This window comes from Eubalaena glacialis, chromosome 15, assembly GCF_028564815.1.
Source record: "Eubalaena glacialis isolate mEubGla1 chromosome 15, mEubGla1.1.hap2.+ XY, whole genome shotgun sequence".
NCBI classification, from domain to species: domain Eukaryota; kingdom Metazoa; phylum Chordata; class Mammalia; order Artiodactyla; family Balaenidae; genus Eubalaena; species Eubalaena glacialis.
This window is the reverse complement of record NC_083730.1, coordinates 67,531,702-67,559,634: the sequence shown is the minus strand read 5'-3', so window position 1 is coordinate 67,559,634 and position 27,933 is coordinate 67,531,702. Positions and strand designations below refer to the sequence as shown.

The 27,933-nt window shown below is 51.2% G+C and overlaps 1 protein-coding gene and 1 pseudogene across 1 annotated transcript; both read right to left on the bottom strand.

Annotated features, from left to right (window-relative positions):
* Window positions 1–5: 5 nt before the first annotated feature.
* On the bottom strand, window positions 6–27,908 carry LOC133075542 (immunoglobulin lambda-1 light chain-like; annotated as a pseudogene).
* LOC133075543 (immunoglobulin iota chain-like) lies at window positions 20,664–21,188 on the bottom strand. The gene is made up of 2 exons (XM_061169837.1): window positions 21,143–21,188; window positions 20,664–21,058 (listed from the first exon to the last, which is right to left on the bottom strand). Exons 1-2 carry the CDS (start codon window positions 21,186–21,188, stop codon window positions 20,664–20,666), a joined length of 441 nt encoding a protein of 146 aa, XP_061025820.1.
* Window positions 27,909–27,933: the final 25 nt, after the last annotated feature.

The following is a 27,933-nucleotide window of genomic DNA, read 5'->3' as shown; positions in this document are numbered from 1 at the left end:
GGGACCTAAGGGCACCCTGAGGATGCCACTGTCTTCTCCTCGGTGCTCCCCTCGTGCGTGACCTGGCAGCTGACCTTGTCGTAAGATTTCCACTCGCTGGCCGTCAGGGCCAGGTAGCTGCTGGCTGCATACTTGTTGTTGCTCTGTTTCAAGGGCTGGGCGGTCTCCACACCCCTGGTGATGGTGGTGCTGCCTGCCTTCCAGGCCACCGTCACGCTGCCCGGGTAGAAGTCATTGATCAGACACACCAGGGTGGCCTTGTTGGCGCTGAGCTCCTCAGTAGAGGGCGCGAACAGAGTGACTGAGGGCGCAGACTTGGGCTGACCTGTGTGACAGAGGAGGGGGTGTGCGATGCAGGGGAGGGTCCAGGGTTGCCCACCCCCATCATGGCCTCTGTGACTGTCCCCATGGTGGCCCTGCTTGCCTTCTCTGTCCCCCCTCCCACTCAGCCCCTGGACAGCAGACAGCCCCCCAGAAGCTGTTCCACTTCACTCTCCCAGGTGACCCGGCCAAGCCGCCCCATGTGCAGCCTCAGTGTCCCCGTGTGTAACCAAATCAGCTCTCCTCCCTCCTTAGGATCCCTGTCGGACTCTGGAGGTGGCTGCTCCTGCAGTTGGGGTCCTTCCTGCTGGTTACCCCAAGACCAACCTGCCTCCCCAGGCCCCAAGGAGAAAGGTGGGGGTCGGTCCTTAAGCTGGGAGGGCAGAGGGGAAGCAGCCCCCAGAGAGAAAAAAGTGACTTTCCCAAGACAGCAGAGGGTGGGACAGGCTGGGAAAGACGTGAGAGTCACTTACCTAGGACGGTGAGCTGGGTTCCGCCGCCGAAGACGTACCACGGTGACTGAGACTCGGACCAAAACCCGCCGGGCGAGCACCTGGGGCCTGTCCCCCGGGGGCCGGGCCGGAGCGGGGACCTGCTGGGCATGACGGGAACAGGGCTGTAGCAGGCAGGGCTGTGTCCTCAGGTTGGGGGGGCGTGGGCAGCCAGCCCCCCAGAGGCTGGGGCGCCCCTGGGTGTCCCCACGCCCAGCCGCCTGTCTGAGGCAGGAGCCACCCACACCTTGTCACCCAGTGTGTCCCCCCCACTCTGAGGCTGTCCTGTGACCACTGAATCCTCAGTGCTGATGGTGCTGCTGAGTGCCGAGTCCCCTCGGGTGGCCATGTGGTGTGGCAGAGTGAGTCCTGAGCTGGCTTGGACCTGCCCGACCTCTCCTGGCCTCATTTTAGGGCTTCTGGGTGTTCCTTCCCCCATAATTTCCCACAGTCCAGCCAGGCAGCTTCCTCCCTGGGCCTGTGGACACCAGGTCATTTGGGGGCCCCCTGCCCTGTTGTCTCAACTCATTGAGATGCAGTTCAGTTCCTCCTCTTTCATGAAGCCTTCTTGGATCTTTCAGATCATTGTCTTTCTGTCCATCTGTTTTTCCATCCATCATCCATCCATCCATCCATCCATCATCCATCCATCCATCCATCCATCATCCATCCATCCGTCCATCATCCACCCATCCATCTATCAACCATCCATCCATCATCCATCCATCCATCATCCATCCATCATCCATCCATCCATCATCCATCCATCATCCATCCATCCATCCATCATCCATCCATCCATTCATCCATCCATCATCCATCCATCCATCCATCATCCATCCATCATCCATCCATCCATCCATCCATCCATCCATCCAACCAACAATGGCTCCCAAACACTTGCCTGCCAAGCACTGTTTTACATTCTGGGACATGCCAGGGCCCTTCTGGCTCTCACCCCATCTCTCCCTGAAATCTCTCAGGTGATGGGCAACAGGGCCCTCATCTGGGTCAAGTCTAAGGTCCCTCCCCAGTTCCTGTTGTACCTAATGTCTCTGCAGGATGTAACATAGGGTTGGCCCCTCTTTCCAGTGACTTTGTTCTCCTTGATGTCTGTGACCCCCACTTTCTTCCTTCTTTGTCTTCCATTTCCCCTGACCCATGCATGGCTACTGATCCCCAGGCTGCCTCCCTGGGTCCTCCTTCTTTGCCATCTTCCCACAATGTGCCCACATGATGAGGCTCGAGTCTATTCCAGCTTCAAACCCTTTCCTCATCTCCACTTAAGTTGCCTACTGACCATCTCCAGCTGGATGCCCAACAGGAAACTAACTCACCACTTCCACATGAGACTGACCACTTTTCTCCTATTCCAGTTCTTTTTCTGTCTTCACCTTGTCACAGGTGACCATGAGTGCTCTCACCCCCAGGCCAGAAAACTTTGTCCTTAGACTCTGCACCTAAATACTCCTTAAAGTTAAAACAAGGCCCAAAATAATTAAGAAACAACAGAACCACCCTCAGAGCCTCCAAAGCCACAAGAAGTTCCAGGTTTTGCCTTTGCTGATTTAAATTCCCAACTCATACAAAGATGCAGCATTGAGTTGGGGCTTGTTGCATGCAAGAATCTCTGCCAGAGGATCAGACCAGTGTGTTTTCCACCTGCTAAGCTGGACCAGTTAGCTGTGGTTGGTTTTGTGAGGCAAATATAAGATTATTTGCTTTAAATTTTTAATTGTTTTAAAATTATAAGAATATTAGATACATAACACAAGTAAGCAATCTAGAAGTGCATTTAAAAAGTGCAATGAAAGGATACTGGGGGCTTCCCTGGTGGTCCAGTGGGTAAGACTCCACGCTCCCAATGCAGGGGGTCCGGGTTCATTCCCTGGTCGGGGAACTAGATCCCACATGCATGCCTCAACTAAGAGCCCTCATGCTGCAACTAAGAAGTCTGCGTGCCCCAACTAAAGATCCTGCTTGCCACAACGAAGATCCCACGTGCCAAAACTAAGACCCGGTGCAGCCAAAATTAATTAATTAATTAATTAAAAAAGAAAGGATACTAGACAGTAACTCAAAGTCTCTATTCACAGATGACATGATCTTATATACAGAGCAAATAAATTACACAGGTGCGTGATCAACACACTAGCAATGAACAATTCAAAAAGGGCAATTAAGAAAACAATTCCATTTGCAATGGTATCGATTAAGAATAAATTTAACCAGTGAGGTGAAAGACTGTACACTGAAAGCTGCAAAATGTTGTTCAAAGAAGTTAGAGAAGACCTAAATAAATGGAAAGATGTGCTGCGTTCATGGATTGGAAGAGTTAGTATTTGAAAGAAGACAATACTAACCAAAGTGATCTACAGATCCAATGCAGTCCCTATCAAAATCTCAGTGGGTGGTCATTGTTACAGAGATGGAAAAGCTGATCCTAAAATTCACATGGAATTGCAAAGGACTCCAATAGGCAAAACAGTCTTGAAAAAGAACAGGGAATTCCCTGGTGGTCCAGTGGTTAGAGCTCCACGCTTCCACTGCAGGGGATACCCTGTTCAGGGAACTAAGATCCTGCAAGCCCTGCGGTGTGGGAAAGAAAGAAAGAAAGAGAGAGAGAGAGAGAGAGAGAGAGAAAGAGAGAGGGAGGAAGGAAGGAAGAAAGGAAGAATCTCCTCAGCAAATGGTGTTGGGACAACTGGACATCCACATGCAAAAGAATGAAGTTGGACCCCTACCCCATACCATACACAAAAACTCAAAATTGATCGAAGACCTAAGTGTAAAAGCTAAAACTATCTCTTAGAATAAAACATAGGTGTAGATCTTCATGACCTTGGATTAGGCAGCAGATTCTTAGATATGACACTAAAAGTACAAGCAATAAATGAAAGAATAGATAAGTTGGACTTCGTCAAAATTCAAAACTTTTGTGCCTCCAAGTACCTTATCAAGAAAGTGAAAAGACAACTCACAGAATGGAAGAAATAATTTGAAAATCATATATCTGATAAGGCCCTAGTATCCAGAATATATAAAGAAATCTTATGACTCAACAAAGCAACAAAAAGACAACTGATTTAAAAGGTGGGCAAAGGACTTGAAGAGACATTTCCCTAAAGAAGATATAAAAATGACTGACAAGCACTTGAAAAGACCCTTAACATCATTAATAATTATAGAAATGCAAATCAAAACCACAATGAGATACCACTTCACAGCCAGTGGGATGGATATAAAAATAACAATAATAAAAAAAGGAAATAACAAGTGTTGGTGAGGATATGGAGAACTGTATCCCTTGTGCATTGCTGGTAGGATTGTAAAATGGTGCAGCCACTGTGGAAAACAGTTTGGCCAGCCTCAAAAGTTAAACGTAAAGCTACCATGTGACCCAGCAATTCCACTGTTAGGCATTTACCCAAAAGAATTGAAGACAGATACTCAGAAACACACTTGACATGAATGTACATAACAGCACTATTTACAATAACCCAAAGGTGGAAATAACACATTAACTAATGAACAGATAAACAAAATGTGGTATATCCATAAAATGGAATATTGGGACTTCCCTGGTGGCGCAGTGGTTAAGAATCCGCCTGCCAACGCAGGGGACACGGATTCAAGCCCTGGTCCGGGAAGATCCCACATGCCTCGGAGCAACTAAGCCCATGCGCCACAACTACTGAGCCTGCGCTCTAGAGCCCGTGCTCTGCAACAAGAGAAGCCACTGCAATGAGAAGCCCGCGCAACCCAGTGAAGAGTAGCCCCCGCTCGCTGCAACTAAAGAAAGCCGGCACGCAGCAACAAAGACCCAACGCAGCCAAAAATAAATAAATAAATAAATAAATAAATAAATAAATAAATAAATAAACAAAAAGGAATATTATTTGGCCTTAAAAAGAATGACGTACTGACTCCTGCTACAACATGGATGAACCTTGAAAACATGATGCAAGGTGAAATAAGCCAGACACTAGGGTCTTATATTGTATGATTTCATTTATATGAAATATCCAGAATAGGCAAATTCATAGAGACAGAAAGCAGATTACTGGTTGCCAGGGGCTGGTGAATTGGGGGAATGCAGAGGGACTGCTTTGGGGTTTCCTTTTGGGGTGATCAATAGACTCAGGAAAAAGATAGTGGTGATGGTCGCAAAACATAGTGAACGCACTAAATGTCACCAAATTGTGTATTTTAAAATAGTTAAAATAGTGAATTTTGGGAATTCCCTGGCGGTCAACTCATTAGGACTTGGTGTTTTCACTGCTGGGGCCCAGGTTTGATCCCTGGTCGGGGAACTAAGGTCCCACAAGCTACTCGGCCAAAAAAAAAAAAAGTGAATTTTATGTTAAAAGAATTTTATCTCAATTTCTTAAAACACTGACAATACCGAGTGCTGGGGAGAATACAGAGCAACTGTAACTCATACACATTGCTTGTGGGAATGTAAAAAGTTTTAGCCACTCTGGAAAGCTGTTTGGTAGTTTTTTATAAACATACACTTACCCTCTGATCAATCAAATCCTACTCCTAAGTATTTAACCAAGGAATGAAAACTCATGTTCAAACAAAGACTTGTATGCAAATGTATATACTGGCTTTATTTATCATTGCCAAAAACTGGAAACAACCCAAATGTTCCTCAATTGGTGAATAGTTAATAAACTCTGATACGTTCATAGATGGAATCCTACTTAGCAATAGAAAGGAACAAACTATAGATAAAGGGGATAATTGGATAATTGCAAAGGTGTTATACTGAACTAAAGAAGCCAGACTCATATGGTTACGTACTTGGAATATATTGAGCAATAAAAAGGAACGAAGTATGTACAACCAACAGTCTGGATGAACAGCCAGAAAACTATGCTGAGTAAAGAAAGTCGCTTCCAGGGCATATATCCAGAGAAAACCATAATTCGAAAAGACACATGCACCCCAATGTTCATTGCAGCACTATTTACAGTAGCCAGGACATGGAAGCAACCTAAATGTCCATCACAGAGGAATGGATAAAGAAGATGTGGTACATACATACAATGGAACATTACTCAGCCATAAAAAAGAATGAAATAATGCCATTTGCAGCAACAGGGATGGACCTAGAGATTGTCATACTGAGTGAAATAAGTCAGAGAAAGACAAATACCATATGATATTGCTTATATGTGGAATCTAAAAAAATGGTACAAATGAACCTATTTACAAAATAGAAATAGAGTCACAGATGTAGAGAACAAACACGGTTACCAGGGGGCAAAGGGGGGGAGGGATAAATTGGGAGATTGGGATTGACATATACACACTACTAAATATAAAATAAATAACTAATAATAACTTACTGTATAGCACAGGGAACACTCCTCAATACTCTGTAATGGTCTATAAGGGAAAAGAATCTAAAAAAGGGTGGACCTATGTGTATCTATAACTCATTCACTTTGCTGTCCACCTGAAATTAACAACACTGTAAATCAATTATACTGCAATAAAAATTTTTTAAAAAAAGAAAAAGAAAGAAAGTCGGTCCCAAAAGGGTACATACAGTATGATTCCATTTATAGAACAATCTTGAAAGGACAAAATTAGAAAAGAAGACCAAATTAGTAGTTGCCAGAGTTAGCAGGGGCTTGGGAGGGAGAGAAGTGGGCGTGGCTAGAAAGGAATCTTTGTGGCGATGGAAATGTTCTGTACCTTGACTGCGTCCATGTCAATATCCTGGTTGTGATTTTTTATTTTACAAGATATTACCGTTGGGAGAAACTAGGTGAAGGGTAGATGGGATCCCTCTGTATTATTTCTTACAGCTGCATGTGAACCTACAATTATCCCAAAATAAAAAGTTTAATTTAAAAAAAGATTACATACTGCATGATGCCGTTTATATCTCGAAAAGGCAAAACTATAGGATCAGAAAGAGATCAGTGGTTTCCATGGTTGGGGCAGAAAAAGGGATTGACTACACAGAGGGCGCAGGGAAATTTTGGTGGGGGGTGGAAATATTCTGTATCTTGATTGTTGTGAGGGTCACACAACTCTATAGTTTTATTAAAATTTCTACAACTGCTAATACCAAAAAGGATGAATTTTACTCTGTAAATCGAAATAAAACAAAAGCAGTGTGCTAGTATGCCATATTGCAGCCTGTTTATACAAATCTTTATTATGTCATTACAGTTGTCAAAAAAATCATATCAAATGACTGTGTAATACTCCCTACCATGAATGTACCGTAGTTTATTTTACCTTCCCTTGTCATTGGACATTTAGGTTGTTTCTACTTCTTCCCCAGGAACACACTTATAGTATTTAGCTGAAGTTCTGATTATACCATCAAGATAAATGTCTAGAGGTGGAATTACTTGATTAAAAGGAATGTATGTTTTTATGAATCTTGGTATGTTATTCCAGAAATTGTTTGTTCCAGAAATTCAGCCTCCCACTGACAGTCCATGACTGTGCCCGTTCCTCCCCGTCAGCACTCTGATAACATCACTTTAAATTCACTTGGCAATTTCATAGGTGATCTTGGTACCTGGTTACCGTGGACCTCCTCTCCATCCCCAAGGCACAGGCTTTGGCCAAAGCCCCTTCTCCACGTCCCTTCTCCATTCTCTAATCTGCCCTCACACTGGTCTCTGATCTGGAGCCATTTTTCCAAAACACAAACCTGACTCTGACAGTGCCCCACTTAAATCCCTCAATGACTCCTCATGGACCCCAGGATAAAGGACCGGGTTACAAGACCCCCATGGTCTGCACCCCGCTCTCCCCGGCTCTGGAAGCTCCCTGCGGGTCAGTGCACCTCAACTCTCCTCCTCAGCACCCCTTGCTCCCTTTGCCTGGAGCCCCCCCATCACAGGTCAGCGCCCTGGATCTGTAAGACCAGCTCGGGCATCCCCCCCCCCATCTTACTTCTCCTAAAATGGTCCATGGGTCTGCCCTATGCCTGGACATGACCCCCTTGGTTCAGGCCCACCCTGAGACCCTGAGTGGCCTGTCGGGTGAGTGGACATCTCGGGGGAGACCAACTTCTTGCAGACCATCCCTTCTCTTGGACCATTTTGTTAAAATACAGGACACAGCATTCTCTTAACCATTCAGCAAAAAAGCCAAGCTCTCTGTCCACTCTGCCCATGACAACACCCCCCTCCCTGAGGCCTCTCTAGTTCTGATTTCCCGCCCCCTCCCACCCACCCAACTCCAGTCACATTTCCTTGCAAACATCTCCCAGGACCCCCCAGATGAAGTCTATCCTCCAGGGACAGGTCCTCCACGTCTGGGCCTGGCCGCCCCTCTAGCCTCTTCTCAGACCCACGTGCCGCAGCCCTGTGGACCCCTGAGCGCTTCCTGAGGGTTCTGTGCCTGTGCTGCCTTGCCCAGGTGGACCCCTTGACCTGAACTCCAACCCCAGTGGGGCCCCCTCTGTCCTGAAGGCATCACGCTGCATGTGGTGGTTGTCGCCGGGCCCCTCTTCCCTGGACCTTGAGTTGGGGCCTGACCTGATGGAGGTCTGTCTCTCCTCGTGTTCTCCTGGATCCTGCCCTCGCTGTGCAGTCCCCATCGGATGCTGCAGTGCCGGCCCCGACCTGACACTCACAGACACCCACCCACCTCCACGGCTGTGCTGCTGGTGCCGCAGACTCCACTCCTCCCGTCCCAGACCTTCACCACCGCAGCCCCAGCATCACTGGGGCAGGCGTCAGGCTGCAAGGCCCTCATCCAACTAGGACCCTTCACTTTGCAGAGGGGGAAACTGAGGCTCAGAGAGGCGGACTTGTCAGCCGGGTCTGTTTAGGGGATAGGGATGGGGACAGCTGGAGGCTTGGGCGTTGGAGTCAGAACCAGCTGTGTGACCTTGGGCAGTTGCCTCGCCTCTCTGGGCCTCTATCCCTGTAAATTGGGGGTGACAGTGGGACCTGCCTTGTGGGGCCGCTGAGAGGGATGTTCTGCCCCTAAATGGTCAGTGCCCATGATGAATGTGCTGCTGTGTCACTGATCATCACAAATGGTCCCAGATGCTCAGCAGTTTGTCCAGGGACCTCCCACCACAAGCAGAGAGGAGGGGGCCAGGGTCACACAGCAGCGGCAGGGGCAGACTGCGGCCCCCACGGACCCTCGCCCAGGCCTTTCTCATGGAGGTGCCTGCACCCTGGTGGGCTTGGGCTCCCAGGGACCAGTCGCAGGAGGTGGTCCTTGGCTGGGGGACGCGGGGTCACCAGGGAAGGTCCCCTCACCACACAGCCTCAGCCAGAGCTTGCGCCCTGGTGCTCCAGAGCCTGCCCAGCCAGGGGAAGGGCGAGGAGGTGGCTCACCAGCTAAGAGGAGCCCCAGGGAGCCCAGGATGACAGCAGCCACTGCCCCCTCCTGCCCCTGCCTCCCTGTTCCTGCTCTACCCCGAGGACCAGCGCGAGGTGGGCGAGGCACTAGTCTTGGGTACAAAATGTAAGGGGTGCCAAAAAACTCAGTAATTCAGATAAATATTTTAATACAATATAAAAAAATAAAAATTAATGCAAACAAATCCACACTGGACAAAATGTCAACCCTTCAAATAAAGCCACCGTCTGCCCAGGCCCCTCCTCTCCAGCTGATGCTCCCTTCTCGCCCCTCTCCCCTCACCCGCTCTCTGTCCCCACTCCCAGTTCTGCCTGCAGGGACCCTCATATCCCCCCATGATTCCCTTGGCCCCTTACCTGTGCCACAGGCTCCAAGGGCTGCTTCCTGCCCGGGTTTCCTTGTGGGGGGCCGTGCTCCGCGGTGCTGGCGTTGGGGGCAGCAGGCCATGGGCGCCCACGGCCAGGCCCAGCACTATTAGAAGCCAGTTGTGCCTGGGGACACAGCTCTGACCCCTGGGGGCCTCACAGCCCAACTGGCCTGTCCTGGGCCTCATGTGCCCTCAGGTCAAAGGCACCTCTGGCCGACCCGCTGGCGTGGGCTCCCTGGAGGGGTGTTGGCAGGTGCCCCCGGCTCCCCTCTCTGGCGGTAGCCGTCCCAGTGCGTCCTGGCCCACATGGCCCTGGCCTCTGCCTGGGTCTTCTCTGTCCCTGCCCCCAGCACCCGGCCCCCTCCAGGGCCCATGGCCGTTACTCCTGGGGCCTCTCCCACGAGGGCCACCCGCCAACTGCTCTGCTGTGGTCAGGATCCAGGCTCAACTGCCTCACACTGCAGCCCCTGCCGGCCCCACCTCTGGGACCCTGGGTGGGACACATCTGCTCCTGCCCTAGTTCCCAAGGGCGCCTGTTTAGCATCTCCCTGGGGCCTGGAGGGGCCGAGGAAGGCGGCCGAGTGCCAGCGGAACAGGAGCGGCCGAGGCCTGAGTTTAGCCGGGTGAGGCTGGGGCTTCTCTTCCGACCAGCCTTGGGCGGGGGTGGTGAGAGGGGAGGAAACAGGTGCAGGTTTAGCAAGAAGCCAGTTTCAAGTCAGGGAATTGTGATTTCATTATAAAATGGTGGGTTTAATGAGCTGTGTTCAGCACCTCATGGTCTCACTCCCCCCGCCCCGTCGTGTCACACACACACACACACACACACACGCTCATAGAGTTTATCCAGAGGTCACCACCACGAGTAGAGTGTCTGGTGCACAGCGGGGACTTCTGTGAGGCCCCCCTTTCCCTCTCCCCTCCAGGGGAGCCTGCCTGCTTCCCCAACATCTGGATGCATCATCGCCCAGGGACCCTGTGCTTTGGGGTGGGGTGGGCGGTGGGCAGAAAAGAGGCACTGAGCCCACCTTGGGTAGCGAGGGCCTGGCTCTGTGCTGGTGCTGCCAGCAGTGATGCCTCAGGAATGCTATACATAACATAAAATTTACCATTTTAGCCACTGTTAAGTGTACAATTCAGTGGCATTAAGTCCCTTCACATGGTTGTGCAACCATCACCACCATCCACATCCAGAACTTTTACATCTTCCCAAACTGACACTCTGTCCCCATTAAACACAATCTTCCCATCCGCCTCCCCAGCCGCAGGGAATCACCATTCTGCTTTTTTTTTTTTTTTTTTTTGCCATCCTGAGCAGCCTGCGAGATCTTAGTTCCCCAACTGGGGATCGAACCCGAGCCCCCTGCAGTGGAAGCAGTCTTAACCACTGGACCGCCAGGGAATTCCCCACCACCATTCTGCTTTCTGTCTCTATGATTTTGACCCCTCTAGGGACTTCATATAAGTGGAATCAGACGGGATTTGTACTTTCAAAGTGCTTTTTAAACTGGGAAGTGCTCCACGCTCAACACAGATGGAGGATGACTGTAATTATTACATTTCTTATTATCATCATTGGGAGCTGGCCCATCTGGTGTGGCTTGGGAAAACCATCGGCCATCAAAAAACAAACGAATCCCTGATGCTATTCAACTGCCACTTTTCAAATTTTGCGTTGCAACTCCCAGAGGTTGTGGAACCAATTCAGTCAGATGCAGCCAGAGTCCCGCAACAGTGAGGTCATCCAGAGCAGACGGAGAACAGACAGCGTCCGCGCCGGGGGAGGGCAGCTGGTTTGTGGGGTCCTGCCTCAGTTACCCGAAAACATAGATACACTCTGGATAGTGATGGGAAATGCATTTCTTACTGGGGCTTTTGATAGGAAAACCTTTGGAAAACGCAGTCCTGGTCCAGTTGTTTGTAGGAGATGGCGCTCCTTGTCAAATCTGCCCTTGCACGTCCAGTTTGTGTTTGAACTTGAGTTCAAGTTCAAACTGGATGGAGTTCGTGTTTGAAACCACTCTTTGCTTCAGGTCCTGATGGTTTGTCCATCTCTGTGAGGCTCTCCCCAGGGGCCCCCAGAGTGAATTTCATAGATGCCACATGCCCTAGTGGAGTTGGGCCATCCCAGACATCCTGTTGGCATCTGTCCTACCGCGGTCATGGGATGCTGTAGCGGACAGACTGACTTCCTCATATCACAGGGAGTTCAAGAAGGCCACCGTGAGGTCAGACTCCGTGGACCGATGTGACTTTGCTTAGATCCTCATGTCCCACACAGACTGACTGGGCATCCCCGAGGCCAGGTACTGCATCCCAAGACCTCACGGTCCTCGGGAAGATGGGCCGGCACTGAACGGTAACTGGGTGCGGGTGCCCTGACACGTGACGTGGGGTATAGGGGAGCCCCTGGGAGGCCCTGATCCAGTCCAGCTTCTCCCCATTGTGGTGCTTGGCCCACTCCAGCCTCATACCTGGGTTCCTTGTACCTTGGGGCCTGGGGTGGGGTTCCTGCCAGGGTCCAGGCTGAAGCTGTTCCCTCACAGCACCCCTATGTGGGTGTGACACTCACCCACTGCCCGGGGCCCAGAAGCTGTGGTTCCCCCGAGGACAGCCCCAGGTCTTGGGGAGAAGAAGGGGCTGTCCCTGAATTCAGTGACCCCAGCTACTCCCCATAACCTGCCCTGCACCTGCTGTTGCTACAGACCACATATTCCTGTGGTGGCCATGGTCGGAAATCCGGGTCTGGCTGGTCCCTGGAGACCCTCGGGGGATAGGCAGGGCCTTCCCAGCTGGTACAGCTGCAGCTCTGGCCGCCCGGGCCTGTCCCCACACCCTCCCTGGACCGAGAATGGCCGAGGGCTGGATTCAGGCTGAGCCAGAGAGGTCTGGGTCCAGCTCTCCTGCTCAGCAGACCCCCTGCTCAGGGTCCCTGGCTCCTCTGTGCCCCGCCCCCACCCATCTCCCCTGGAGCGGAGGGGTGTGTCATGTCCAGTCACTTCTGCCCTGCTCCCGTGTCAGAGGGCGCCCCCTGCCTCCTGCTGGTCAGCATCCTGCCCACTCTCCATCCCACAGGCCCCAGAGACTCCTCCTGTGGCCACCAGGACTCCTCTCTCCCAAGTCGTCTCCAGAGCAGACACGTGGGTCCATCTTCTCCAAGTCCCAGGTGTGAACGTTCTAGAAAATTCCAGGTTCTTGGGATCACTAGATCTGCTGTATGACTCCCAAGCCCTTCTCTGGGGGTGGTCTCCGCTATTGTGGAAGGTTGAAAACATTCTCCAAAGCCCAGAGGTCTGGAGGTTTCATTCGACGTGAGAGTGACGCTGTAGTCACCTTTGTTTATTTAAGGCCAGTGTGAGAGTTAATTTTATGTGTCAACTTGGCTGGGCCACAGTGCCCAGATATTTGGTCAAACATTATTCTGGATGTTTCTGTGAGGGTTTATTTGGATGAGATTGACATTGAAATCAGTGGATTAACATGAAATTGATGCTTTGAGTAAAGCAGATTACCCTCCCTAATATGGGTGGGCCTCATCCAATCAGCTGAAGGCCTGAGTAGAACAAAGACTGACCTCCCCAGAGCTAGAAGGAATTTTGCAGCAGACGGATTCACTGCCCCTTTTCCCTGGGTCTCCAGCCTGCCGGTCCATCCTGCAGATTTTGGACTCACACCTCCACAGCCACGTGAGCAATTCCTTAAAATAAATCTCTCTCTATTTATAGATACACACATCCTGCTGGTTCTGTTTCTCTAGAGAACCCTGGCTCACACAGCTCATCCCATGGATGGTCATTATGATTCCTGTTTCCCAGACAAGGACACTGAAAGTTAGGGCCTTGTTTAGGTGCAGTGATGTGACTTTGGGTTGAGAAGGAGTAGAACCTTCTTGGTCCAGGGTGGAGGCGGTGGGGGAGGGGTGGGCGTGGACTAGGAGCACCAGGCTGGGGTGGGCACTTTCGTGCCTTGAGTCCCCGTCTGTCACGTCACCATGAGTCACGGCTCCCACTGCCATGGTAGATGGCACTGTAATAGCCTTGTCCTCGGCCCAGGCCCCGCTGATGATCAGGATGGCTGTGTTCCCTGAATGGAGCCAGAGAATTGGTCAGGGATCCCTGAGGGCCGGTTGCTATTGTAATAGACGAACAGCACAGGGGCCTGGCCCGGCTTCTGCTGGTACCAAGATGCATCTTTATGCATGACGTTACCTCCTGAGCAGGTGATCCTGACCTTGTTCCGGGGGCTATTGACACTGAGGACGGCTGGGTCAGTTCATAGGAGGCCGTGGAGCCTGTAAGAGAGGAGGAGAGGGGACTTCCCTGATAGTCCAGTGGCTAAGACTCTGCGCTCCCAATGCAGGGGGCCCGAGTTTGATCCCTGGTCAGGGAACTAGATTTCACAGGCCGCAACTAAGGAGCCCACGTGCTGCAACTAAGACCTGGCGCGTCTTAGTTAAATAAATAAATAAATATTTTAAAAAAAGAGAGAGAGGAGGGGAGAGGGGACTTGAAGATGAAGGCCCATTCCCAGGGGCTCTCACCCTCAGGTTGATCCTGCAGCGGCTGCGGTTGGCGGGGGGGACGGTGCGCAGCACCTGTGCAGAGAGTGAGGAGGGGAGCAGGAGAGGGGTCCAGGCCATGGTGGAGACGCCCTGAGCTCTGCCTTCTGCGCCTGGAGCTGGGCAGGGCCTCCCAGACCCTCTCATTGCGGCTCATGCAAACCTGACCCCTCCTGTCTTTGCTGTGGGCTCCCTGTGCATCTGAGGTGCTGGTCCCAGTTAGTGGCGCGGCCATCTCGCTGGGCTCCCCACACCCCGCAGGGCTTCTCCCTCTGCCCTCCTGCCTCAGGGAAGGCTGGCTCTGCCTTTGGCTCTGAGATGTGGTCAGGGCCCCAGAACTGGCCCCATACGTGCCTCCCGCCGTGGGCGCCCCCTTCAGGCGGCTCAGAGCAGAAACAGGAGCAGAGCCCCCTCCTTCCGGTTGCTCTCCGATGCCTGCGGCACTGCCGCCTGGCCCTGGTCACACCTCCCTGGGAACATTCATCCCTTTTATGGAGGGTCGTTTGCATTTCAGGCATCTCTCAGGCCTGGGTCTACACAGATTCACAAGAAACAAACCAGTCCCACTCGTCCAGTGGTCCTTGCGGCAGGCAGTTTTGACGGAGGAAGAGGTGCTGCTGGCAGCGCCATATCCCTGTCTGTTTCCCTGGGCGGCAAAGCTCAGAGTGAGGGGTGGTCCGTGGGATTGAGGAAACCAAGGCCGCAGCAATAGCCCCTCCAGGGAGAGGCCTCCAGTTTCCGTCAGGTGAGGGCTGAGAAAGTGGAGCGTGAGGGGTGTGGTGCGGGGGCTCATCCCAGGAGGGGAAAGTGGACGCGGGGGCGGGGGCTGCCAGGAGGGCAGCTGCAATCCGGGAGTCAGGGCTGGGAAGCCACAGCTGGAGGGTGGTCGAAATGCCCAAACATCCGGGTCTGAGTGGGAGGGAAGGGCCTGCGCTTCTGAGCCAGAAGGAGCCAGAGGTCAACCGTGGGAGGTGAGCGTGCTCTGTGCGTACAGGCACATCTGTTACGTTGCTTCTGGTTTCCAGGTGCTCCTGAGAAGCATCTCCAGAGCATCACCTGCTTGACCACATGGGTGGTTTGAGTGAGAGTGCCTTAGTGAGGTTGAACCAGATGACAAGGGCGCAGGAAGTGCTCTGAGACTTTCACGTGCGTGGAACCGCCAGGGATCTTGTGAAAACGCGGGTTCAGACTCAGCAGGTCTGGGGTGACCGGGACACGTGGCATTTTTTACAAGCTCCCAGGTGATGCCGCCGCTGCCAGCCTGTGGACCCACATGGCGTAACGGGGTGTAAAGGGCACTCTTCACTGCCCCCTGGCGGCCTTGGTACGCGGTGTCTGCACTTGTCCAGTGGGTGATGGAGGCCATCGGTGGTCACCGCGGCCGGAGGGGCGATTCCCAGGGACAGCTCTGACGTCCGCTGAACTGAAGCTGAGGTTGAACTGGATTGTCGGAGGGTAGAACCTCGGGAAGCCGCGTTTCTGGGTCAAGGACGTACTGATGAGATGCAGGAAATGAGAGGAGGGTTCGGGTTTGAGGGGCTTTTGCAGACTCCCCAGGTGGACGGCAGTCACTGGAAGTGGAGGGAGGGAGAGGAGCGGTCGTGGTCGGCCTGTGAGGACGACCACCCTCCCAGCACCACCTCCCTCAGCTGCAGTCCAAATAGTCCCGCGGAGGAGAACCCTGCTCACAACTCCCGGCCTCCGGCACCATTATGCCTTGAGGGCATGGAACAGAGCTTTAAATTTTTTATTTTTATTTCTTTAATTTTGAGAGAGTGGTGTAAGGTGGGTACTGTTATCCTGAACTTATCCTTAATTTTTCTTCTTTTGGGTGAGTAAACTATTTGGGATCCTGGCTTAGTAACTACCAGTATCACATGGAGGATTTCAAAATTTTCACCTTCTTGTGCTCTTTCTCCATTTAGGGTGTTATAATAATTGTCCTTTTAAGGAAGATGTGGTGTGTGTGTGTGTATATATACATATACACACAAGAGACTATTGCTCAGCCATAAAAAAGAATGAAATAATGCCATTTGCAGCAACATGGATGGACCTAGGGATCATCATACTAAGTGAAGTCAGACAGAGAAAGACAAATGTCATATGATATCACTTACATGTGGAATCTAAAAAAAACCGATACAGGTGGGCTTGTATACAAAACAGAAACAGACTCAGGAGCAGAAACTTCGAGAGCAGACTTATGTTCATCAAGGGAGAAACGTTGGGGGGAGTGATAAATTGAGAGTTTGGTATTGACGTATACACACTGCTGTTTGTAGAATAGATGATCCACGGGAACCTACTGTGTAGCACAGGGAAATCTACTCAGTATTCTGCAATAACCTAAATGGGAAAAGAATCTGAAAAAGAATGGATATATGTATATGTATAACTGAATCATTTGGCTGTACACCTGAAACTGACACAACACTGTAAATAAATTATACTCCAATATAAAATAAAAATTAATAAAAAATGAATGGGAAAATTTTTTAAAAAGAAAACAACAACAACAATAATAAAGATCCACACGCCAAAAAAAAAAAAAAATCATCCTTCAGAGAATTAGCTGGAATGAAGGTATCTTGGCACAAATTTTTTAAAGACAAAAGTAAATGGACTGTTTTTGACACATTGTCATGTTCCTGGTTAGACACCAATTTGAATGGGCTTGTGCTGCCCAAAGACAGAACAACTTACCATAATTGCAATGGATTTAAACACCTCAAATATCTTATACCCACCTCAAGTATCTTATACCCACGAACCTGGAAGATGCTGGCATACTGACTTGTGATTTCTATGACTGGTAAATAAAGGGGAAAAAGATCAAACATTTATCCTGCCTTTACTATGCGAACAGTCCCTTGGGTGCCTAAATCATTGAGGAGGGGACGTTTTCTTCATAGTTTTGCTAGAATGAAAATATCCTCGTTTTACATCCTGTCGTGAATGAATGGATTTGGGCATTGGGCGTGCATCACAAAATTTTTGTGATGCAACGTAGAATAAGACGCAAGGGCCCTCCATGCCCTAAAGGGCCTCTCAGTGTTAATCCCACCCCCCTCTTTATGTGGGGCCACCTGCCCCAGCTCATCTTGCCAATCCCATCACAACCACACCGGCCTCTGTGTGCACGGAGAGCCCTTGCATTTTCACTCTGTCTGACTGGCACGTTCCATCCCCCAAGACCCCTGGGCCGTCCTCAGATCCTCTCCTCTGAGGATCTGGAGGTCTAACTCAGGTCAGAATGTTCGGGCCTCTGGTCTTCAGTACCACTGGTGACATGTCCAAGCCTGCTGGGTTCTGTGTTTCTGGATCAGACCTGGGAGCAGCGTCAAGCATTTCTGTGCACAGACCACAGCTCTCAGCATGCCTGCGTCCCTGTTCTGTATCACAGTCAGGAGCCCTGTTGTGATACTTGGGGGTGGGGGAGCTCTTTGGGTACCAGGCAGCAAATCCCAACAATCTGGGAACCCCACCCTCTCCAACATCTCTAGCCTCCATTAACAATTCAGAAAGTTTCCCAAATGTTCCCTTCCCTGCATAGACCTTTTCCAATCTTTTCCTTCCACATCACTCCTGGTTACTGGATATAATCACCGGATTTGCAAGTTTTCCCTTTTTAGGGAATCACAGTGACCCCAGCTGTCTAATGGGGTCCCAGAATGGTGAGGTCTTTGGGACCCAAGAATTCATTCAGTCGTGCATTCGTATATACATCCATTTACTCAACTCCATTATCAGTGTATATCAGACCCAGAAAATGAGATGAAGAGGTCCTTCCCACTGAGAATTTATGGATTAGTAGAGGAGAGAGACTTGCAAACTAAATTCAGAGCTGCGCAGCAGGCGCTAAATATAGTTAGGAAAACACGATGTTTGCACATCACAGGAAGTTAATAACTGCATAAAGAGGTCAGGGAAGTCTTGCCCAAAGAGTGACAGTGGAGATAACAGCAGACCCCAGAGTTGGTGCAGCCAGCTGGAGGACACGGCAAAGGAACAGGAAGTCCACTGGCAAGTAGATGGCTTGGGCAGAGGTTTGGAGGCAACCAAGAGCATCAGCAGAAACAGATGGTGAGGGCGGCGCACAAGAAATGGGACTTGGGACAGAATCTGGGCCAGTCTCCAAAGGCTGTGTCACAACATGGAGTCTGAATTTTACCCCTTCAACCTGTACTGTCCTGTCGCAGCCAAGGCAGCTGTGGACCACTTGGAATGTGGCCGGTCCAAATTGAGATGAGCCCCGAGTATAAAATACACACTGGGTTTTGAAGATTTAGTATGAAAAAAGAGTTAACCATCTCATAACTAATTGTACATTGATTGCATGTTTAAATGATAATATTTGAAATGCATTGGTTTAAATAAAATATGCTATTAAACATCATTTCATCTGTTTCTTTTTATCTTTAAAAAAAAAATGTAGCCACCAGAAAATTGGAAACGGCAGATATGGCTTGCATCCGTACCTTTGAGGGTGGGAGACAATCAAGGCTAGAGCAGAGGAGTGCAGGCAAGGCTGGATCTAGGAGTAATAAAGATGAGGAGTGGAGGGTCCAGGCTGCAGCAGGATGATGGTCAGGAGGCCAGATGATGGCCGGGTAAGAAATGACTCAGACTAAAGGAAAGGTTTAGACAAGGGGGAGGCCAGGCCTGGTGACTGATGAGGAAATGATACCACTAATTTGTTGAGCACGTGTTACAGTCAAGTGCAGGTTAAGCACTTTATAGAAATTAATTGGTGCTATTATTGTCCTCTTTACAAACAACACTGGAAATGTTGACCTAGAATCCAAATGACCCTTCCGAGGCTGACCAGAGCTAAGACTCACGCTCTGCCTGGCCCGAGACCTGGGTCCAAGGTCCCATCCTCCAGGAGTATGGTGGGGCAGGGGTGCTGGGATGATGGAGGAGCTGACCTGATTCCCTGCTCTCTGGGTTTTTTGTCATGGCTTGGAATCCCAGAATCACAAAGGATGAAAGCAAGAGAAGAGCATGTTACAAGCAGGTGACAGAGTTCTTTGGAGACCACCTCGATGGCCTTTGGAAACCTGGGCCTGGAGGCCCCTTCCAGGAGGCAAAGGCTTCATGCAGGAAGAACTCAGTGCATTTCAGAGAGTGGAAGCCCAAAGGGTGCTGAGAACTGGCCGCAGCTGAGACCACTGTTTTACAGGCGACTCAGGCCACACGTGGAAGGGCTGATATTGACATGAATGTACCCTTCGGGGTCTTTTCAGCCATGATAAATGGACATTCTCAGCCAAGTTTGGATCACAGGGGAGATGGTTTACCTGGCACCTCTCTGAGTGGGAGGCATGTCCACATGTGGTGTGGACGTGGGTGTACAGGGTCCCTCTCTGCAGGGCACACACTGACTCACCACCCAGGGGCTCAGGGTGCAGATGTGGGCCAGGGTAGCAGGAACCCACCGTTCCCTCTTTACCCAACAAGCTCATTGGCAAGGCCACACACACCCCTTGTATCTCTCCTGCCCCGGGTCTTCCAAGGGTCCAGAGGGTTAGTATCCTGGAGTCCTCAGGCAGGAGGAGTTGAGGGTGACCTTGATCACCCCACCGAGTATGGTTTGGCTGAAACCTAGAGGCAGGAACTGGGTGTTTCTCTGGAGCAGAGGTCAGCAAAGTACGGCCTGAGTGCCACATCCAGCCCAGCTCTGTCTGTTTCTGTAAATAAAGTGTAATAGGAAACAGCCATGCCCGCGTGTTCATGTATTGTCTGTGGCTGCTTTTGAGCCATAAGGACAGAAATGAGTAGTTGCCACAAAGATCATATGGCCCAGAAAGCCAAAAATATTTACTACGTGGTTCTTTACAGAAAATATTTGCCAGCCCTGCCGCTTTCCTGCACAGAAGAGGAAATGCATTTCTCTCTCCTAGACCAGTGTTTCTCAGGTGGGGTGGTTTTGCCACCTTGGGGGCCTTTGGTGATGCCTGGAGACATTTTTGGTTGGCATAACGAGGGGCAGGAGGGTGTTTGGTGGGTAGAGGCCAGGGATGCTGCTCGACATCCTGCAGTGCACAGGACAGCCCCCCTATAACAAAGAGCCATCTGGCCCAGCAGAGGACCTAGATCACCCCTATCACTGGGCACAGCTCTCCTCCCCAGAGGCCCAATGAAGGCATTTTCTAAGCTTTTTACCCCGTGCACAATCAGGTGACAATAGGGGGTCCTGTCCCTGGCAGGGGCATCCCCCAAGATGCTATGGCAGCCCCCTGCCTCCCAGGACCCACAAGACCAGGGGCTCTGGCCAAGCAGACCGTGACTGGCCAGGTCTCCTGGGACCTTCACCCTGGTTGGGTCTTGGGTGCGTCCCACTCATTCTGACTGTTCGCAGAACATCTGGGGCCTCCCTGGAACAAATTCAGACCACCCAGCAAAACAACTTCCCAAGACACAAGCAGATTTAATTCCCGAATCCAGCCTCCAAAGGGGTTTCCAGGAGCTTCTCCTCACCTGGGGCAGCCCAAGGCCCCACCCTCCTCGCCACACCACCCTCCCCTCGGGGATGTGTGCCCTTCTGCCTTTAGTTCAAGGTAAGTGTGTCCTAGGGTGCCTGGGAGACTGGAGCAGCAGACTCCCTTTCTTCCCTCCTCTCTCTCTCCATCTCCGGCTCCTGCTCCATGCCCTGGACCCCCACAGCGCAGAAATACACAGCCTCATCCTCCGGCTGAAGATCAGAGATGCTCAAATACCCCGTGTTCTTAGCCAGGTCTTTGGAGCCAGAGAAGCGAAGGGGGACCTTGGGGCCCTGGTTCTTGTCCGAGTGGGAGAAATATCTCAGCAGGAACCTTGGGGGGTGGCCGGACCTCTGCTGGTACCAGTAGATGCTGTGAACACCGACATCATGGTCGCTGCTCAGCGTGCAGGCCAGGCGGATCGTGGTTCCAAGGAACGAGGACACGGATGGCGGCTGATTCAGCACCGGCTGAGGGCCACAAGCTGGGGACACAGAAGCACGTGGGCATCCAGGGCAAAGCAGGGCGAGGGAAGGGGCCGGGGGCCTTGAGCTCTGGGGGTTCTCACCTGTGCAGTGGGCCAGGAGTGCCAGCAGGACGGGGGTCCAGGACATGGTGCAGCCGAGCAGCGCTCTGCCTCCAGTGTGCATTGGGGCCCCGGGCCCTCGCGGGGCTGCACCAGTACCCTCCTCCGCCCTCCCAGGGGTGGAGCCATTGCACGCCCAGTTCCCGGTGGCCATCCCACACTTCTTGGGTTTGCGTTGTCGGTTAGGGGGACGGCCCCATGGTGGCCTTTGCGGCTCCTGCCTTGGCCCCATGGAAGCGTTTAGGGAGGAAGCACCTGCTTGGAGTTCACGGGCCAGTGCCCAGGAGGCCAGGCTCGAGTCCCTGAGGGGGTGACCTCAACATCCCCCTGAAGAAGATGAGCCCCACAGAATAAGGTTCTTGTGCACATTTATGTGCCTGGTGAACTGGGAAGAGAGGACAGGTACTCAGAGTGGAAAACACCTGCTTGGTGCTGCAGAAAGTGTAAGGGGCCCTGGGGTGAGGGGGCCACTCTGTCCACTCCCATGTCCCTAGCACGCCCTCCACCCAAACCCAGCCCATTTCCTCCTGGAGTAAAGCTGGAGTGACTAGCAGCTTCCTAGAAGGGAGCATCTAGGGGGCCCCCATCTGGGGTCCAGGGCAGGTGGTGGTGGAGGTAGAGTAGCCTTACCCACTTCAGCCCTGCCCTGGCCCTCTGCCCCCTCCTCCTCATGATGGTCTCCCCAGGGATCGGGGGAGGAGGCATAAGTGAGCTCAGTGGTCCTGGGGGCCCACTCCTTGGCCAGACCTGCACCTGCATCCTCAGGTCCATAAATAAGATGCTGTGTGGGGACCAGGGGTTGTATAGAAAAGAACTGGCTGCTCTTTGTCCCTGGCTCCTGGAAGGGAGTCTCTCTAAATCCTTGGAATTTCCCGAGTGATAGGAGTGTCTTCGTTATTCATGGGGGCCCCTGAGTTTATGCTAATGGGTGATTCAGGATGGGGGCTGGCCATGAAGAAAGCCCCACCGTGTGATTCAAAGATTAGGGCTTTAGGCCATGGGATACCAGCACAACCCCCAGGGCGGGGAGGGGGGCTCAAGGCTGAGTCCAAGCACAGAGCCAGTGGTCCCACAATCGTCCTGAGTAATGAAACCCCAGTGGAAACTGTGAACACAGAGGTTCAGGGAAGCCTCCCAGGCTGGTGCATTGTGGGTGTGCAGGAGGGCAAGGCATCCTGAGGACACAGCAGGCCCACAACTGGGACCCCCACCGCCCCTCATGCATCTCTTCATTCGACTGCTCCTGGTTTGTAGCCTTTACAACAAAACTGGAATCATAAGGATGGAGCTTTCTTGAGTTCTGTGTTTCTACAAAGTCATTCAGCCTGAGGGGGTTTGGGGACCCCCCCCCAGATCTGTGGCCAATTGGTCAGAAATACAGGTGGCCTGGGACTATCTGAGCTTGCAATCTGAAATGAGCAGTGTTATTTTTTGGGGAGAAGGGGCTGTGCCCTTAACTTGTGACAGTTGACCTAACTCCATGTAGCTGATGTCAGAATTGCATTGCAAAGGGCACTCAGCATCGTCTGCTCCCCGTTCTCCAGCTCACTAAGCAGACACTTTGGCCCAGTTATGGACTGGATTGTGTTCCCCCAAATCCATATGTTGAAGCCCTAACCCCCAATGTGACTCTATTTAAAAGTAGAGCCTTTAAGGGAGTAATTAAGGTTAAATGAAGTCATAAGGGTTGGGCCCTAATCCTATACGACTGGTGTCCTTATAAGAACAGAAAGAGACACCAGAGCTCACTCTGTCTATCTGTCTGTCTGTCTGTCTACCTATTATCTAGCTACCTAACTATCCATCTATCATCTATTAATCTATCTGTATCTCTCATATATCTAATTTTTATTTTTATTTGTTATTTTTTAATCTTACTTTTTTTTTTTTTTAATATTTATTTATTTATTTGGCTGCCCCGGTCTTAGTTGCTGCATGTGGGATCTAGTTCCCTGATCAGGGATCAAACCAGGGCCCCCTGCACTGGGAGCGCGGACTCCTAACCACTGGACCACCAGGGAATTCCCATATCTATCTATCTATCTATCTATCTCTGCACATACACAAAAAGGCCACATATGTGAGGACACAGCAAGAAGGCAGTCATCTGCCTTCAAGCCAGGAAGAGTGGTCTCTCCAGAAACCCACCCTAAAGTCACCTTGATCTTGGACCTCTCGCCTCCAGACTGTGAGAAATAAATTTCTGTTGTGTTAAGCCCCCCAGTCGGTGCCATTTTGTTACGGAAGCCCCAACAGGCTAACACAGGCCCTACATTCTTTCCTATAACTCCACTCCTATATTTCTCCAGAGGCACTTAGGAGGCATCCATATGCACCCGGAAACAGAGGAAGCCCACAAACAGAAACCAAGACATTGAGGGAAACAAGCTTTTCTCTGCATAAAGGGGCGAGAGCCCAAAATCCTGGGGGAAATCATTGTTTCCCCATCTGTTCAACAAATATCCACCCTGCTCCTGCCCTGCCAGGCACCGCAGATGCCATGGCAGATGTGAGCGCAAGATCCTTGTCCTCACAGGGCCTACACTCTCTTGGAGAGTCAGGCTGGTGGACCTGCTGGAGAGGCAACGGCCCTGAAGGTGGCACTGTACTGCAGTCCCTGAGCCTGGGCCCGTGATGTCCCCCGTCATCCTGTAAACCCCTGCCCTTCTCCGGCTGCCATCTTGGCAGACTGCTGACAGATGCTCCACGTCCCCCAGAATTCTAACCGTTGAGGGAAAAGGAGTTGATTTCTAGCGTTCCCCAGAGATAAGGATTGGAAGGAAATGTTAGCTGGGCTCAAGGAAGAGGTGAGACTGCATCTTACTTCTCATCAGCCAGCGGATCAGCCAGCATCTTGCAGGAAACAGGACACACCCATTGGAGGGTGTTAAGGGTTGAATTGTGTTCCCCCAAAATTCATGTAGAAGTTCTAACCCCCCCCCCCAGTACCCCAGAGTGTGACCTTCCTGTGAGATAGGATCTTCACTGAGGTAATTAAGTTAAAGTGAGGTCATTAGGGTGGGCCCTAATCCAACAAGACTGGAGTCCTTACAAGAAGGGGAAATTTGTGACTTCCCCGGCAGTCCAGTGGTTGGGACTCTGCGCTTTCACTGCCTAGGGCATGAGGTTTTTTTTTGTTTTGGTTTGGTTTGGTTTTTATTTCATTTATTTATTTTTGGCTGCGTTGGGTCCTCGCCACTGTGCCTGGGCTCTCTCTAGTTGCGGCGAGCAGAGGCCACTCTTAGTTGTGGTGCGCAGGCTACTCATTGTGGTGTCTTCTCTTGTTGCGGAGCACGGGCTCTAGGCATGCGGGCTTCAGTAGCTGTGGCACGTGGGCTCAGTAGTTGTGGCACACGGGCCTAGTTGCTCTGAGGCACGTGGGATCTTTCTGGACCAGGGCTCGAACCTGTGTCCCCTGCATTGGCAGGTGGATTCTTAACCACTGCGCAACTAGGGAAGCCCAAGGGCCTGGGTTTGATCCCTGGCCGGGGAACTGAGATCCCACAAGTCGCACGGCTCGGCCAAAAACATAAATAAAAAATAAAAAGAAGGGGAAATGTGGGCACAGAGACAGACACTCAGAGTGGGAGACCATCTGAAGTGACAGAGAGAGAAGACAGAGATCCCTTGAACAGATCCGTCCCTCACGGCCCTCAGAAGGAACCAACCCTGCCCACACCTTGATCCTGGACTTCCAGCCTCCAGAGCTTTGAGACAATAAATTTCTGTTGTTTAAGCCGCCCCGTCTGTGACAACTTATTGCTGCAGCCCTAGCAAACGAATCCAGAGACTGTTCCAAGATGGCCCCACAAGGCCCCTTGTCACCCGGGCTTGTCCTCTCACCAGAAGCTGGAGTCTATGTTTCCTCCCCTTGGCTCTGCACTGGCCTGTGACTATGGCTGAAGTGACCCATGTGAACTGCGTGGCCCTGAGCAGCTGGGTGCGCACTGGGGCTCCTGTCTCACAAACACAGGATGGAGCAAACATGCCTCTGGCTCCCATGAGCCTCTGCATGGCCTCAAGCTGCCCCACGTCCAATCTCCTGGTCCTCTCAGAACTAGCCTCCTTCCTTTGGTGCTAATTTCAATGTCACCTCCTCTGTAGTCTTACCTGACTGCCCCAGATAAGCAGGCTCCCCCCATCTTGCTCTCCTACACACTATTTTCATTTTTGTCAAAGCATTTATCCAGGTTTATCTGTGTGCATCACTCTTCTCCTGACCACAATCTGTGCGAGGACAGGGACCGTTTCTCTGTATTCATCACTGAATGTACAACCCTTAGGTAATACAGTTCCCCTATAGATTCACTATTGTGTAACAACGTGAATGAATGAATGAATGAATGGTGCTTCTCTCATGGGGGTGACGGCCCACACAGCAGCTGGTGGGCACACAGGGGGGTGGGCAGCAAGTGGCGCCCATGAGCAGCCCATGCTCTTCAGCCTCTCGCTCTGGGTGACCAGCTGGAAATTCTAACACAGCCAATTGGGTTCCTGAGCCCCACTGAATGCATGTCGCCCACATTGAGGCCCCAGTCCATTGAGAGGGGACCAGACTCATGACACCTGCCCTGCCTCTAACTAGAACCACTAAAAATCTACCTTCTGCCCCTGCTGAAATCACACAGGACTATACCATCAACCAAACAACATCAAACATCTTCCTAAGAGCAGAAGTGACCCACAGCTGAGCCCCAAGAGTCTCAGGTGGAGGAAGTGGGGTTAGAAGGGCAGAGGGGTTCCCCCATCCGACATGGGGGGGCAGGGAAGGGACGGGAGGAATGTTCTCTTAATGTAAAATCATGGGGGGGCATGCTTTGTTTCACTTTTTTTTTTGGAAAAAGTACCAACTACTGTGCAAAGACCAGGTTGAGAGGAAACAGCAGGGGAAGGATTTTACAGTAAATGGATCGACATTTGCATGGATCTACATTTGTAAGCAGTCATTTTCCATCGTAAAATAAATAAAATGAGATAGTTTCTCATTTCAAATCAGTGAACAATGAATTATCAAAGTAAAAATAGGTCAGTGCTTCCTTTTTAAGATTTTTCCACTTTGCATTTTAAACAATCATCATCAGAGATATTTTTGTTTGTTGTATGTTCACACTGTAGATGAATAAACAAATTTCAGTAAGTTTCTGGTGGTTAGTTTAGTTTGGGGGCTTTTTTGGTATTTTGTTTCTGCATTGAGCCATATTTGCTCATTTACAGCTTCCCCTAACCTGTGTGGGCATTTGGGTGTGTGACTCTCAGCACAGGGTGACCTTATTTGCTTTTTAACATGGTCATTCCGATATTTTGATGGTACCAAGAAGAAAAACTTTTGAGTGTTTATCTTTTTTAAAACAATTACTTTTCTTCTTGAATGAATGAAATAATCAATCCCTCAAACATTTGAACTAAGCCCCCAAATCCAATCAGGCTTAGCTGTGGGCAAAGTATATGAAAGTGCTGAAACTTTCTCTTCTTTTTAACAATTTACTTAATCAGATTAATCTAATTAGGGCATTTAACAGAGCTCTGGAAGGGAGAGATTCCCTCACTCCCTCGGGAGGGATGGAGGTCCAGACACACCAGAACTCCAGGCTTGTGTGATGCCTGACCAGCTGAAGGTGGGATACCCCAAGTTTACTTAACGTTCTGTTTTCCATAAGGAATTGAGTTGGCCAAATTCCTTGTGCCCAAGATGCCATTTTCCCAGTATTTAGTTACCAGTGGGGATTCAAGGATCTCCCTCTCTCTGAAGTCATTACTAAGAGTCAGATCAACTCTTCCTGTCTACCGACAATTGGGGGAGCAGAATTCTGAGCTGAGGAACAAATCTCAGAGGCTGGAGACTGAAGGAGCCTGTGGCCATCCTGAGGCGCCGGCTGGACCCCACCTCCACCCCCATTCATCCAGATGTTTGCCAATCATCAGGTCCTGGAAGCTGAGGAATGGGTGAGGGAGATTGGTAGATACTGGGGGATTTCTCTAACCCCTTTATAACATAGGATTTACAAACTCAGATGACGCTTAGAGCATTCAGGTGAGTCTGGGGCAGAAATTCTGCTCTGCACACTGATGTGGTTGGGCCCCTGGGGCTCCGCAGCCTGGGGAAGGATCCATATTGTTGGCCCCCCTATCCTGGGAAGCCCAGGGCACAGTTACAGGGTGCAATGCCCCAGGGGCCAGAGGAGCGGGAGATAACAGAATCACTTGGTTGCACAGAGAGAGCGGGGAGCAGGTTTCTGCCCCACTTGCCCGCGACCCTGGAGCTCTGTTGGCACGCTGAGGCTGTGGTCACGTGTGCCACAGGAATAAGTAGCCTCGTCCTCGGGCTGGAGACTGGAGATGGTCAAGGAGGCCGTGCTGTTGGACCTGGAGCCTTAGAAGCGGGGAGGGACTCCCGCGGGCCGACTGCTATCTGCGAAGACCACCAGCGTGGGGTCCCCGCCCGGCACCTGCTGGAGCCACCTGGCATAGTTCCTGCCAAGGTTGTTGTTGCCCGCAGAGCACTGGATGGTGACCGTCTGTCCCAGAGCCCCCGAAACCGAGGCCAGCTGGGTCAGCACTGACTGCGACCAGGACCATGGAAGGAGAGAGACAGAAAGCAGTCACCCTGAGCTGAGAGCCGGCACTGAACCCAGGAGGAAGGCAGGAGAGGAGCCCAGGTGCCCTGCCAGGCTGTGACCTGAGACCCCATCAGCCGGTCACCTGGGAAAAGGGTGAGGAGGGTGAGGGGGAGCAGAGTGGTCCAGGCCATGGTGGAGGGGCCCACAGAGCTCCAG